General features: G+C 39.0%; 1 protein-coding gene across 5 annotated transcripts in view; it reads left to right on the top strand.

Moving 5' to 3' along the window:
* Positions 1 to 8,021, top strand: part of mmp15b (matrix metallopeptidase 15b) — a 68,553-nt gene extending 60,532 nt beyond the window's left edge. For all 5 annotated transcript variants that reach the window (XM_059992575.1, XM_059992576.1, XM_059992579.1 and 2 more), the window contains one exon: positions 3,339 to 8,021. In XM_059992575.1, the coding sequence (XP_059848558.1) occupies positions 3,339 to 3,757 (419 nt within the window). In that variant the 3' untranslated portion in view covers positions 3,758 to 8,021. The remainder of the gene's footprint in view (positions 1 to 3,338) is intronic.
* The last annotated feature ends 7,233 nt before the right edge of the window (positions 8,022 to 15,254 follow it).

Below are 15,254 nucleotides of genomic sequence, written 5' to 3'. Positions count from 1 at the left end.
AAACTGTCAAATGTGTTCAGGGGAGTTTCCTTACGCAGTCCCAATGGGAGATTATGTGATACTTGATCTGCTGTCAGGGAATGAGACAGGGCCGGTGACAGATGTTGTAGGGGAACACTTTGCATCCAGTGACCACAATGCCATTAGTTTCAAAGTAAATATGCAAAAGGATAGCTCTGGACCGTGAGTTGAGATTCTAAATTGGAGAAAGGCCAATTTTGATTACATCAAGTGTGGATTGGGACAAGATGTTTTCTGGCAAAAGTATACTTGGAAAGTGGGAGGCCTTCAAAAGTGAAATTTTGAGAATACAAAGCTTGTATGTACTTGTCAGAATAAAAGGTAAAGATAAAAAGTGTAAGGAACCTTGGTTTTCAAGAGATATTGAGGCCTTGGTTAAGAAATTAAAAGGAGGTGCATAGCCAGGTCTACGCAGGTAGGAACAAATGAGGTGCTTATGGAGTATAAGAAGTGCAAGAGAACACTTAAGGAAGAAATCAGGAGGGCTAAAAGAAGGCATGAGATTGCCTTGGCAGACAAGGTGAAGGAGAATCCTAAGGGATTCTACAGATATGTTAAGAGCAAAAGGATTGTAAGGGACAAAATTTGTCCTCTGTAAGATCAGACTGATAATCCATATGTACAGCCGAAAGAGCTGGAGGCACCTTAATTGAATTTTTTTGCATCTGTATTTACTCAGGAGATGGACACATTGTCTATAGAAGTGCGGCAAAGTGGCATCATCTTGATGGACCCTCTACAGATTACGGGGGGTGGGGGGGTGTTTTCCGTCCTGAGGCAAACTAGGGTGGCTAAATACCCAGGGCCTGACAAGGTGTTCTCCCAGACACTGCGGGATGCAAGTGCAGAAGCTGCCAGGCCCCTAGCAAAGATATTTAAATCACCCTTAGTAACAGGTGAAGTACCAAAGGATTGGAGGGTAATCAATGTTGTTGCTCTGTCTAAGAAAGGCTCTAAAAATAAGCCAGGAAATTATAGGCCACTGAGCCTGACATCAGTAGTGGGAAAGTTATTGGAAAGTATTCTGAGGGTCTGGTTATATAAGTATTTGGATAGACGTGGATTGATTAAGGATTGTCAGCATGGCTTTGTGCATGGTAGGTCATATCTAACCAATCTTGGAGATTTTGCAAGGAAGTTAGCAGGAAAGTTGTTGAAGGCAAGGCAGTGGATGTTGTCCACATGGACTTTAGCAATGCATTTGACGAGGTCCCACATGGGAGGTTAGTCAAGAAGGTTCAGCCTCTCAGCATTGATGATAAAATTGGATTAGACATTAACTTTGTGGGAGAAGGTAGAGAGTGGTAGTAGATGGTTGCCTCTCTGACTGGAAGTCTGTGACTAGTACAGTGCCACAAGGATCAGTGCTGGGTCCTTTGTTGTTTGTCATCTATATCAATGATCTGGATGATAATATGGCTAACTGGATCAGCAAATTTGCAGATGAGATCAAGATTGGGGCTGTGGCAAGGAAGGCTATCGTGGCTTGCAGCAGAATCTGGACCAGCTGGAAAAATGGACTGGAAAATGGCAGGTGGAATTTAATGCAGACAAGTGCAAGGTGTTGAGTACAGAAGCTGGGATGTAACTTTGAAGTTGTATAAGACCATAAGACATAGGAGCAGAAATGGCCTATTTGGCCCATTGAGTCTACTCCGCCATTCAGTCATGGCTGATTCTTTTCCCCTCTCCTCAGCCCCAGTTCCCAGCCTTCTCCTTGTAACCTTTGATGCCATGTCCAATCAAGAACCTGTCAATCTCTGCCTTAAAGTGGGCTGAACGATGGCAGATGGAGTTTAATGCTGATAAGTGTGAGGTGCTACATTTTGGTAGGAATAATCCAAATAGGACATACATGGTAAATGGTAAGGCATTGAAGAATGCAGTAGAACAGAGTGATCTAGGAATAATGGTGCATAGTTCCCTGAAGGTGGAATCTCATGTGGATATGGTGGTGAAGAAGGCTTTTGGTATGCTGGCCTTTATAAATCAGAGCATTGAGTATAGTTGGGATGTAATGTTAAAATTGTACAAGGCATTGGTAAGGCCAAATTTGGAGTATTGTGTACAGTTCTGGTCACCAAATTACAGGAAAGATGTTAACAAAATAGAGAGAGTACAGAGAAGATTTACTAGAATGTTACCTGGGTTTCAGCACCTAAGTTACAGGGAAAGGTCGAACAAGTTAGGTCTTTATTCTTTGGAGCGTAGAAGATTGAGGGGGGACTTGATAGAGGTATTTAAAATTATGAGACGGATAGATAGAGTTGACATGGATTGGCTTTTTCCATTGAGAGTAAGGGAGATCCAAACAAGAGGACATGAGTTGAGAGTTAGAGGGCAAAAGTTTAAGGGTAACACGAGGGGGAATTTCTTTACTCAGAGAGTAGTAGCTGTGTGGAACGAGCTTCCAGTAGAAGTGGTAGAGGCAGGTTCGGTATTGTCATTTAACGTAAAATTGGAAAGGTATATGGACAAGAAAGGAATGGAGGGTTATGGGCTGAGAGCGGGTCGGTGGGACTAGGTGAGAGTAAGCGTTTGGCATGAACTAGAAGGGCCGAGATGGCCTGTTTCCATGCTGTAATTGTCATAGGTTTATATGGTTAAATACACCCAGCAGCCTGGCCTCCACAGCTGTCTGCAGTAATAAATTCCTCAAGTTCACCACCCAGGTATAAGACATTGGCGTGGCCTAATTTTGGAGTATTGTGTGAAGTTTTGGTCACCTGCCTACAGGAAAGATGTAAATAAGGTTGAAAGAGTGCAGAGAAAATTTACAAGGATGTTGCCAGGTCTGGAGGACCCGAGTTATAAGGAATGATTGAATAGGTTAGGACTGTATTCTTTAGAATGCAGAAGATTGAGAGGAGATTTGATAGAGGTATACAAAATTATAAGGGGTATAGAGAGGGTAAAAGCAAGTAGGTTTTTTTCACTGAGGTTGGATGGGACTACAAATAGAGGTCGTGGGTTAAGGATGAAAGGTGAAAAGTTTAAGGGGAACATGAGGGGAAATTTCTTCACTCGCAGGGTCATGAGAGTGTGGAGTGAGCTGCCAGCACAAGTAGTGCATGTAAGCTCAATTTCAACGTTTAAGAGAATCTGGATAGGCACATGGATGGGTAGGAGTATGGAGGGCTATGGTCCAGGAACTGGTCGATGTGAGTAGGCAGGTTAAATGGTTCAGCATGTGTTCACTATGATTCCATAATTCTATGCTGAAGGAATTTACTGTGTGGCATTTCTTTCAACCATTGCATTACATTTAAATGTATTTAAATGTTGCCACGTTTAAACTGATTCTCTTTGATTGGCAGCTTACACACATTTTTACAAAGGTACCAAATACTGGAAATTTAACAACCAGCTGCTGAGAACAGAGCCTGGTTATCCAAAATCCATCCTACGTGACTGGATGGGATGCCGGGTGGATGTTGAACCGGATTTTACTGAGAATGAGCCTAATATGGATGTTGATGATGATAATGTTGATGATGATGAAGAAGAAGATCGAACAAAAGAAGATAAGGAGAAAGAGAGGGACGAAGAGGTGGACATTCATATTAATATCCCTGTGGATGACTATACCAGAGCCATGAATATAGTGATTGTCATAGTCCCACTTATTCTGCTGCTCTGCATTCTGGGATTGATCTATGCAATCCTCCAACTGCAGAAGAAGGGGACACCGAGACTCCTGCTGTACTATAAACGTTCCATGCAAGAATGGGTTTGACATTCATCCTGGTGCTTTTGCAAGGTGGCTCACCAATGTGCACCACAGACATTGAGTACAGTTGACACTGCTTCTCAGTTGTATTTGTTTTGCTTTAAACGGCCCTGCTCAATGGTGTTAAATGAAGCATTGGCCGTAGGAACCATAAGGAACTTGGAGTATTTTGACATGGTCCCAATGAAATCGGGCTGAAAGAATTTGTGATGTGGTTTTAAGGTTTCATACCCCTTTGCCTCCCTCCCCTTAACTATGCTAAGTGGGATGGTACAAAGTGAAGTCTGAAATGAGGAATGACTCCTTTTAATGCTTCTGAAAGAGCTTTATTGGCTATAAATGCACCATACAGAACACTTGAAATTATTGATATTGTTTGAGCACATTATTCATTAAGGTTAATTCATGAATAATTTCTAACTGCTACACTGACTTTAATATACTAAAAATTTCTGCTCCCAAGTTGAGGATTTTCTGAATATTGTCAAGGATTAGCATGTAATGAAGGCAGAGAAACTGGTGATAGTTACAAGTGATGAAAAAAATTGCAGCAGCCACAAAAGTTGTGTTTCTTTATACCCTTAGAATTATTGCATTTAGACAAATTACCCCCAGAGAATTTTAATAAAATTACCATATCATTGGGAGAAAGTTGCTATTCCACAGTATCACTAAGGGATAAATACCATAAATTATTATAAATGTGAGAAGCTTTTCATTGGCTGTCTTATAATTGAGTTTGGTGATTCTGTGAGAAGTCCTAATCGGTATTCTGATTCTGTTGTGATTTGACCTATTAAAAGAAAAAAAACTTTACACTTTACTAGATTTTAGTAGAGGACCAAAGAAATCTGTTTGTTGACTTTTGATATCTTGCTCAAAGCTTTGCATATGTGCCTTTCCTATTGATTAGGTTATTGCTCCTATAAACCACCACCATAGTCTAACAAGAGTCCTGACTTAACCCCTCAGATTCAAAGCTGAGATTCTTTAACTGTCACCCAATTTCACTCTGCAAGGAGGAGGCAAATCCAATTAGCTGCATATTTGTCTCTCTCACCTTCTGACTGATGAGTCTCTTTAATTAAAATAGAGCAAAGGTTTTAATTGGTAAGAGTGGAACAAGCAATTGCCTTTGATCGGTAATTGTGAAAAAAACAATTGCCTTTGTGGATAGTTTGGTCCTCAGATGAATATTGTATGTATAAGTAGTAAAAATGTCCTTGTCAGTACTGTAACGTTATAGACCTGTGTCCATATTGGATGCAGAAGTGTACCTGACTAGTGATAATTACTTACTGGAGTTTTTAATGGGGAGCTATCAAAATTAAACTAATAATTTTAACCTTGAATGGGCATTGGACATATATAAAAATAAGATGTAGCAGGAATAGGGTTGTCACTTTCTGCTGTTAAGAACTCAATCCTGGCAGAATTTGCAATTGCAGTTTTAACATGCTTCAAAGAGATTATCAGATCTGAATGAAATGCAGTAAATAGCAAATTTTACCTTGTAGTTTTTTCTATTAATTGTAGAAAATTCCTATAATGTGTAGCTTCATCATCATTAGTACACAATCCTCTCAATCATATTATGCAGAACCATAGGGTTCAGGTTCCACCAACGACATTGAATTGTATATCTTCACCTCTAAAGAAAATTGGGACTCTTTGCAACAGCTAAATGAACATCAATACCTGGAAGACCCAAAACTTATTACGTTTATTTTGAAAATGTGATTAATTTTGGGCCTTCCAGGTACTTCTCAGCTGCACATCATCATTAGCCTCTCCAAGTAAATTTCAGGTTAAGTCAGGCTATATAACTATGCAGTGTATAGACCTACAGTATTTTGAGCTTCCAATTGAACAAGTTCTGCATCAGCAACATCTCTACCTCTTTTGACCTTCCCTGAAATCCTAAGCATAATTTTATTACCTTACTGCTCATCAAGCCTGTCTCCTTCTATCTTCTACAGAGTATCTCATTCAGAACAAGGCTTACATTCTTAGTCATACAGAATTCTGAATTCTCTGTACTGTACCACAGCCTTTTTAAGCTCCATTTGGATTGCCAGCTCGAAGAAAACTGATTTTGCAGTTGTCTCATCCCACATTTCCCCCAGTCATTATCTCGTAGGATGCAGTCTATTTCCCCAATATTGAGTATAGCTCATTCTCTACTTTGTTACCATGTTGCTTTCCTTGTGTGGTTGAAACCTCTCATCGGCCATGAAGATACCCACAATGGTTGTTTATATTCATTCATCATTTGTGTTTCCAATATAAGTGCCTTCGGGACAACTTCCTGTTCATGAGTCGTGTAAAGGAAAAGGAAATCTACAATAAACATTTTCAGAAATCCTTTGACAAAATAGGACACAACAAATTGGGTAGAAAACTAACAAAAATTCAATGCAAAACCTGGAAACATAAGAATTTGGTTGATGTTCCTGTTGGGTAAAGACCAGATAAGATAAATATTAGAATCCATTGTCCTTCAACTACACTAGAACATCTTAGTTCAAATATTAAATGTTTTTTTTTAAATCTTTAAAAAATATGATATTGGTTAATGCAATTATAATCATTAGAGCACCTAGGAAGCAATTGAAGAGGTTGATAAAATCTGTGATAAAAGCAAACTGCCAGAAATGCTTTGCGAGTAAGTCAGCAACTAAAGGGCAGAGAACATTTCAGATTGCTGATCTTTCATCAGACCTCTTAGGTAAAATGACAGTCAATATTGTGTATAGATATTTATGAAATTTGCATTTGGATGATATATTCTTAATGGTGTTGACATACCCAAGTGTGCAGATGGAAAGAGAGATAAGATTTTAGACAGTACACAATGAGACCCATTATAAGAAAAAAATGGTGAACTTTATAACCAATTAGTGAATTATGTTAGAAAGTAAAAGTAAAGTTGGAACTTCATTGGCCAAAAGACATTGAGATTTCACAGGTGGTCCTCAGAAGAACCATACCTGATGCAAGAAAATGCAGATTTAACAAAGGTATGGAGACAATGGTCTCCACTTCATCGATGAAGCTTGAATCTCTTACCTTGATAGAAAAAGACTGAAAGGTGAGCTATATAATGGAAAAAGATAAATTTCAAACAGATCTTTGTTAAACACAAATAGAAGAAAGTTCTGTCTGGTAAAATATAATTTAGGTCCAATTTTCATATAGGGTAATTATCTTTGGATCGAATACAGGGCAGGCAAAATCATTAGCAGACATTTGAAAGCTGAAAATAAAACTTTTTTCCTCTAGGTGGATGAGCTAGATCAAGCAAGTAGCCCTCAACCATAAAGTTCTTGTAAACTTAAAAGTTCTCAGATGTCAATTCTGAAGCAGCCAGTCAAATATTCAAACAACCTCTATGATAAAGTGATAAAAAGGAACTCTACTTTCTTCTGGAAGAAGATCAGATATTGCCACGAAAGTTACATCAGTTAAGATAAAAAAGCTAATTTTAAGATTAACAAATAGCGTTTTCATATTCAGTTAATATTTTAGAATTACCTAGGGCTGTCCACTTATTGGATAGTCTGATCCAAAGCAGTAAGTGTATATTCTGATTGGAATTCTGCACTGGTCACTAAGAGAGGACACTGATTCCATATCATACACTCCATGTGCCTTTACATTGAGCAGTTATCAAAATTTGGAGCTTTTCTAGTAGGGCTCTTCATTCTAACCTAAATGTTGCAGGGTATCGAAGCAGCCCAAAATTTCAAAATTTGCATTAACTGATGGTCAGTTAATTTCTTTTGCCTCTCTGTAGCACATTGCTGTCATCAGTCCACAGTGATGTGGTGATTTATAGGTACCTTTTGAATTTGGTGCTAACTTGGACGAAGAGGGCAGCATTTAACAGTGACCTCACCAGTTTATTATAGCATGATCTGGGCAAATTGTAGTTTTACATTTTTAGGAAGGAGATCATATATGCTGGATTTGTGTGGTGAATCTTTTCAAAATAAAATCAAATAACTAAATTTGAGAGCAATGCTGTCTGAAACTGGTTCCCATGACCTCTTGTCCAAACCACCCACTACAATACTGGTCACCAAATATTGCTAAGGTGCTTAAATCGTGTCATTCAATGTATCTAGAAATGATGCAATTTAGAAAAAAAAGTTAGAAGTATGTTTTTATTTTTAAAATAAATATGTTGTGTATTTAGATTTTCTGAAGTTCTTTTTTTAATTGGTTCATGCTGGGCGTGTGTTGCAATTAAATACCACATATGAAACTCCTTGTGTCTGCAGTGACTGTGAGTGGCTTTTTTGATACAACATTTATCTACACATTCGTAACACCAGGGTAAGAAATCATTGATTCCAAAATACATTGCAGGATTTACAGTATATCCCAATCGTGGTCCACAAACTCAGTAAGAAGAACTATTTCTCCTCTGACCTAGAAATTAAAAACTTAAGTGTATCAAAGAATTTGTATTTTCTTCCCAAGGCTGTGAGTCTCTGTGCCTGTTTCCTCCCACATCCCAAAGGTATGTGTTAGGTTAGTTGTCTGCAATAAATTAGCCCATAGTATAGTTAAATTGTACAAAGAAACAAAAGGGAGGTGATGAGCAAAGTGAAAGAGATTAGACTGCTGGAAACTATCATGGATCCAATGACTGAAAGAATCTTCCTGCACTGTAGTAAGTCTGTGGGCAGGCATGCTATGGGCAAACAGTTACTATTTCACCAAGATATTAAATATTTGGAATTCACAAAGCTTGCACTTAACTCACTCTTGCCTGCACTGATGGGGATTCTGTAGTTCAGGCTAAAATTAAAACAAAGAGTCTATAGCTTAAAGGAAAGGAAAGTACCGCACTGTTTTTTCCATCATAATCCAACAGCACGCTAGTCTCTTTAAGTAGTAGATACTTGTTACAGAGTTAAACTATACTTATATATGTAGCAGTAAGTTCCTAAGAAACGAGACAGCAAATAGTGATTTCCATGGAAATGTAAGTGTCCTGTTTCCAAGTATCTAATTGAGCTTTATGCAGATGTTTTCAATCATTTATAGTTTTACTCTGTGGTTTCCATCACTCTGCCACAAAGTTAAATGAAAGGTCTTTGGCAGTTTTATAAACTTCAGAATCATATGCAACAATCTGGCAGAACATTACTTCTTAATCTCCACCCCACCACCACCTCTCCCTCAAACCCTTGTCCTTTCCCACAAGATTATCGTTTATATTTCTGGTACAGCATAGAAGGAATTAATTTGATCCATCGAGTCTGTTCTGGCTCTCAGTGAAATCCCGTTTCTCTATTAATCCCTGCAAACTTCATTCTAACCTAACTTTCCCTTTAATCTGTCTTCCCCCATCCACCAATGTTAAGGACAGTTCACAATCGCCTATAATTTAGGATGTCTTGGCAACGTAGAGGAAACTTAAGCAATGGAGGCAAAACCCACTCAGTTACAGGGAGGACATGGCAGCACCAAAGACCAATATTGACACCTGGGTTGTCGGAGCTTCCAGGCGGCAGTGCTACCTGTTGAGCCACCATTGCCAGAAATACGTTGTTTACCTGAAACCACTTAGGTGCGAGTCGCTCAGGTGAACTGTTCCGAGAGAAGTTCAATGGCCATGCCAATGTGGAAGAGAGTCATTGACAGCAAAAGTGGGGATGGAGTTGTGTGAGTTAACCAGCTGAACCACAGTAAGTGCCAAACCTTGAAGGACGTGTGAGAAGTAAGTGTTCTCTGTCTTGTTGTATGCTAAAAAAAATCACTGAAATAAAACAACGAGAATCTAAAAATATGAGAAAGGAGCAATGGTAGCGGTGTTATCATCTATTAAAAAGATAGCTTAATGTTTCAGAGGAGCTAAAACGTTCACCTGTTTTCTCCCTTATTGTTCAGTAACTGTGTACAGTATGTCATGTAGACTCTACATTTATTTCTTACTTGTCATATATATATAATTATATATGTAATGTGATGTTTATAAATCAGAACAATATACGACCTGATAACTTCACAAGACATGATGAGAACACAATGGGCCTGAGCACAGGCTCTTTGTAGCAGAATACCACTTAAATGGAAAGGGACTGGACCAGGAAATGTACTAATTTCCTGTGTGTGTTACCTATCTTTAGCACTTGAATGAAGTTGGGAGGGAACACCCTGAATGGTACGTGCTTTTCTCATACATTACCCCAGGAAATGTCTGTTAATGTATTTTATCTCTTGTTTAAGCAAGGAAATGAGATACCAGTTACATTTTTAATATTTAAAATGCTGAGAAAAAGAAATTTTCCTATAATATCTGACAAGACATTCAAAGCAACGAAGATACCAGGCCTCTGAAGACAGGACACGATGAGCTATAGATAAGCCTGGTGTATAACCCACAGGCGTTGAGAGGCTGGCCAGGAGGCGGATCTTACCCAGCTTCCCAGATAACTTCAAACCACTGCCAATTGCCTACTGCTGAAACAGGTCTATGACAGACACCATCTCTCTGGCCCTACTCTCATCTCTGGACCATCAGGGCAGTGAAGACATCTACATCAGAACTTGTTTATTGTTTGCCTTCAATCCTATTATTACAAGCAAACTCATCACCAAACTCTGCAACCTTTGCAGTTAATGCTTCCCACTGCAAATGGATTCTTGACTTTCTGACCATCAGTAAGAATAGGCAGCAACACTTTGCCACAATTATTCCAAACACAGATGCTCCACAAGACTGTACCCTCAGTCCCCCTACTCTACCCCCTGTACACTCATGACTGCGTGGCCAGGTCCTGCTCTGAAAGTTTGTAGATGATACCAGTTTGGTGGGCCACATCTCAAATAATTAGTAAAATGGTGTCACGACAGTAATCTTTCCCTCAATGTCAACAAGACAAATGAGCTGATTGTTGACTTCAAAAAAGGCGTCTGAGCACAAGCTCCTATCCAGATCAAAGGTGTTGAGGTTGAGAGCTTCAAAGGTTCCTTGCTATGAATATCGTCAGTTGCCTCTCCTAGTCCAACTACATTGATAACATGGTCAAGAAAGTCTAGCAATGCCTCTCCTTCATCAGGAGGCTAAAGAATTTTGGCACAAGCCCATTGATCAATGTGCCATGTAAAGCAGGCAGTCTGAATGCTTAATGGCAATTGTTCTGCGTGTGACTGTAAGAAGATACAGAGTTGTGGACACAGCTCAGGAAATCACCAAAACCAGCCTCTCCTCTTTGCACTCTCTCTCTCTCCATCTTGTTTTACGGCAGTTGGCACCCAATCTGTACTTCTTGTTGCCTGAGCAAAGCAGCCGGCATAATGAAAGACACAATTCCCCCCTAGACATTCACTCTTCTCCACCCTCTCATCAGGCAGAAGACAGAAACACCTGAAAGCACATACACTAAGCTCAAGGACAGGTTCTATGCAGCCGTTACCAGAATCTTGAACAGAGCCCTTGTATACTAAGGCAGACTCTTGGCCTCACAATCTACCTCGTTATGATCTTGCACTTTAACATTCACCTGCTCTGCACATTTTGGTAGCTTTTACACTCTATTCTGCATTGTTATTGTTTTACCTTATTCTAGCTCACTGCTCTGTACAGTCTGATCTGTAAGAACAGTATGCAAGACAGTCGATATACGTGACAATAATAAACCATTACCAATACCATTACTGACATAGTTTCAGACATTTCTTTGCCAACCCATATCAGCTTACATTCATCTCTGTTTCTATTCTCCAAATTTTCTCATCAGGGAATCAGCATACACTTGTTTCATACTGTTCATGTTTACATCATTTTTTTCTGGTCAGATTTATTGGTGCATTCCAATGGGAGTGCTCTCTGAAAGTCTATTGGTGTTCTATTTTTTCTGCCACAAGCAGGACCTCTCAGTGGCCAAACATTTTAATTCCCATTCTCATTCCAACATGTTAGTCCATGGCCTCCTCTTGTGCCAGGATGAGGCCACCCTCAGGGTAGAGGAGCAACTACAGCAACTATATTCCAACTACATAGACTCCAACCTGATGGCATGAACATCAATTTTTCTTTCCAGTAAACAAATTCACCCACCCCCACCTTCCTCTCCCCCATGCTGACCTTTTACCTCTTCTCACTTGCCTATTACTTCCCCATGCATCCCTTTCTGCCTATCACCTTCCAGCTAGCCTTGTACCCCTTCCCCTTCCTTTTTATTCTGGCATCTTCTTCCTTCTTTCTCAGCCTGAAACATTGACTGTTTATTGATTTCCATAGATGCTGTCTGGCCTGTTGAGTTCCTCCAGCATTTTGTGCGTTTAGCCTTTTTATTGTTTCCTCATTGTCCATTGATTAATATACGATTAGCAGCTTTGTTTCTTGGGTCTTCTACACGGCGTTATTTATGTAATATTGATATTTAGCACAGAAGATGAATCTCAAATGCTGGTCGTGTGGTCGTATCCCTACATCCCCACTCTTTCCTACAGTCCTCATATTGATTTTTCAAGCACTGGATTCCAGATCATAAAATCTTTATGTGTGAAAAAAACCTCACCTCCTGTTTACTTTTCTATCAATTATTTAAGCCTGCCATCTGGTGACTGTCCTTCCTGTCTGTAGGAATAGTTTCCTCCTTTTCATGTTGTCAAAAGCCATGACAATTTCATGCAGTTCCAGTTAACTGCAGTTAGGAAAACAAATTCTAGTCTCCCAAAATTAGCTGAAATTTTTCAACACTATCACTATGTCAGCACACTTCTTTTGTACAATGCTTTGTTACGTAGAATTAGACACTGTAAAGTAATGAGAAACTTAATTTATTAAATTTCAATGTAACTTACTTGATTTTGTGCCCTTTTGTCCATTTGCATAATTTAATTATGGGTTTTTAATCCAATTGCATGGAGTTCTGGGAATATTGTAAATACTAAGAAATGTGGAGAAGTGTGCAGCTTCTTCAGCTACACTGCCTAGATGCAGGAGCATCGTACACAGTTCACACACTTCCATACTGTCTCCCTAAATCCTGAAAATAATAATCCACCTTATTCACAGACCTCATCTCCTTTGGGCTTTCTGAGTGTCTGATCACAGTGGTGTTATTTATGTAATCCTTGCTGTTGTATTTATTTCTTGATTTGAAGAAGAATCACTCCTGACTTAGTTCACCAGATTGGAAAAGCAACAGATTATAAATTCTGTAAGTCTGAGCAAAGTAAAGCATTCAGGAAGTAGTCGAGTGGTATTTGTAAGAGAAGAGTGGCATTTTTGAGGAAAAGGTACTGAGTATTTCTACAGAATGCTTTGTGGCAGTACATAACCATGAGCTCGTGTTTCACTCCAAGCTGTTTCAAGTGACCATGAGAAATTAAAAGTTATCAGTCTCTTCCTCAAAATAATCAATAATCTAGAAAGGTATTTAGCCATTTCCAATTCTGTGAAGTTTGGCTCTGTAATCTTTACAGTTTTCTTGTTCATTGGCTTTTAAATAACTTTATCTAAATTGGGGCAATGAATAAAACTTCCAGCAATGCCTTGATTTGTTTGTGTGTAGTTTTTCATTGATTCTACTGTATTTCCTTGATCTACTGTGAATACCAGAAAGAAAGTGAACCTTGGGGATATATATGCACATTGATAACAAATTTACTTTGAACTTTGATGCTCACTATACCATAATATTCGAAATGAAGCTCTCATGATAGTTCTGTGTCACCATTCCATGCAACCTTGTTCTGTTAACTTATATTGTCAATTGTAATATGGTCTCATCTTCATCGGGGCATTAACGGTTCAGTGTCCATCTTTTTTTAAAAGTCCATCATATGCTCATTTGAGGGTGCCACCTTTTGAGGTGTTCTTAGCTACCTCTATGGTCTTTATCTATTTTAAATGGAAAGACCAAAGGTTCTCACCATCTGTCTGACAACATTGACAATGAATCTGTGATTACAATTTGATAAGAATGTTTCACTGGCAGTTAACAAGGTTTGCCGGTTAGCATTGACAGATCTGTGGTGGATAGTTCTCATTGCATCAGCGGCAGGATCCCACTAACATGCTTATATCTTACTTGGGAACTCCAGCCTTCACCGATTGTAAACTGTCTATCATAGTTCTATCATGCATTAGATCAAGTTCTTTAGAATACCTTGATGTTGTTTCTATAGATGTGCAACTTTCTACACAATATCAATGTGAGATTCTGTGCATTTATTACATTTTATTGAATCTACATTAAACCAAAAACAAACTTGCTATGTAATGTGTGCTCTAAGAATTACCAAGGCTGCAGGGAACAAGCAGGTCACTTTAAATGATAAATTTGCCACTGATTGTCTCTCCTGAGTTCGGTTTCCTGCTTCCACTTTTGCAGCTCTCCTCTTCCTCTATTTTTGATTAAACAGATCCTGTAAATTTATACTGCTTCACTAATCAAAATGTCATTTGCTTTTTGTGGTGCTGGAATATTTACTGAAATACAGTCACCATTTCAATGAACACAATGGTTTTCTTGGGCTCCAGGGTAACATTGCTTTTGAGCTGGGACATCCTCTTCATCACCATGACTTTTCATTATGTAAGTTGCTCTGAAGACAATTTTCACTCATTCTATTTATGAACTGAAATGCCAATGTTACTGAGATTAATGCTCTAGATAACTCTGGAGAAAGGAACTTCTCTGTAATGAATAATTTATAACCATTATTGTTATTATTACCAAAGATCAAAGTAATAGTAACAAATTCATAGAATAATAGCATCATAGGAAAGTTACAAGACAGAGTTCAACTTAATTCGACATTCTAGCCCTTGATCTTGGAGGTCTTGAACCCCGTAGGCCTCAGCTGAATAAGTGCTTTTACAAGTACTTTTATACAAAAATCATGAGTTTCAGTCTCCAGCTCCCCGCTGACTCTTTCACCAAACACTTTAAACTTCTATCAACACACACAAAATGCTGGTGGAACACTGCAGGCCAGGCAGCATCTATAGGAAGAAGCACTGTCAACGTTTTGAGCCGAGACCCTTCATCAGGACTAACTGAAAGGGTCCTGATGAGGGGTCTCGGCCCAAAACGTCGACAGTGCTTCTCCCTATAGATGCTGCCTGGCCTGCTGTGTTCCACCAGCATTTTGTGTGTGTTGCTTGAATTTCCAACATCTGCAGATTTCCTCCTGTTTAAACTTTTATCACCTGTTTTTGACACTCAGTTAAGGAAAATTCCTAATTCTTCTATCCAACCACTTCATAATTTTATTTATTTCATTATTTTTGTTTGTTGAGATACAATGCGGAGTAAGCCCATCAAGCCACACCACCCAGTAATCCCCCAATTCCCTGCTACCCTAATCACGGGACAATTTATAATAGCCAATTAACTTTATTCTCCTCATATAAGAATCCCCAACCTTGTCTGTTCCAAACAACTTCAAACTTGTCCAATGTACTTGATAGCCATCATGATAACGCCGCCTAGTAAGATACTCATAAGGCCCTACTACACTCTGTGGGGATATA

This window comes from Hypanus sabinus, chromosome 17 (assembly GCF_030144855.1).
Source record: "Hypanus sabinus isolate sHypSab1 chromosome 17, sHypSab1.hap1, whole genome shotgun sequence".
In the NCBI taxonomy this organism is placed as follows: Eukaryota; Metazoa; Chordata; class Chondrichthyes; order Myliobatiformes; family Dasyatidae; genus Hypanus; species Hypanus sabinus.
Note: the sequence above shows the minus strand (reverse complement) of the source record. Positions and strands in the feature narration are given on the sequence as shown.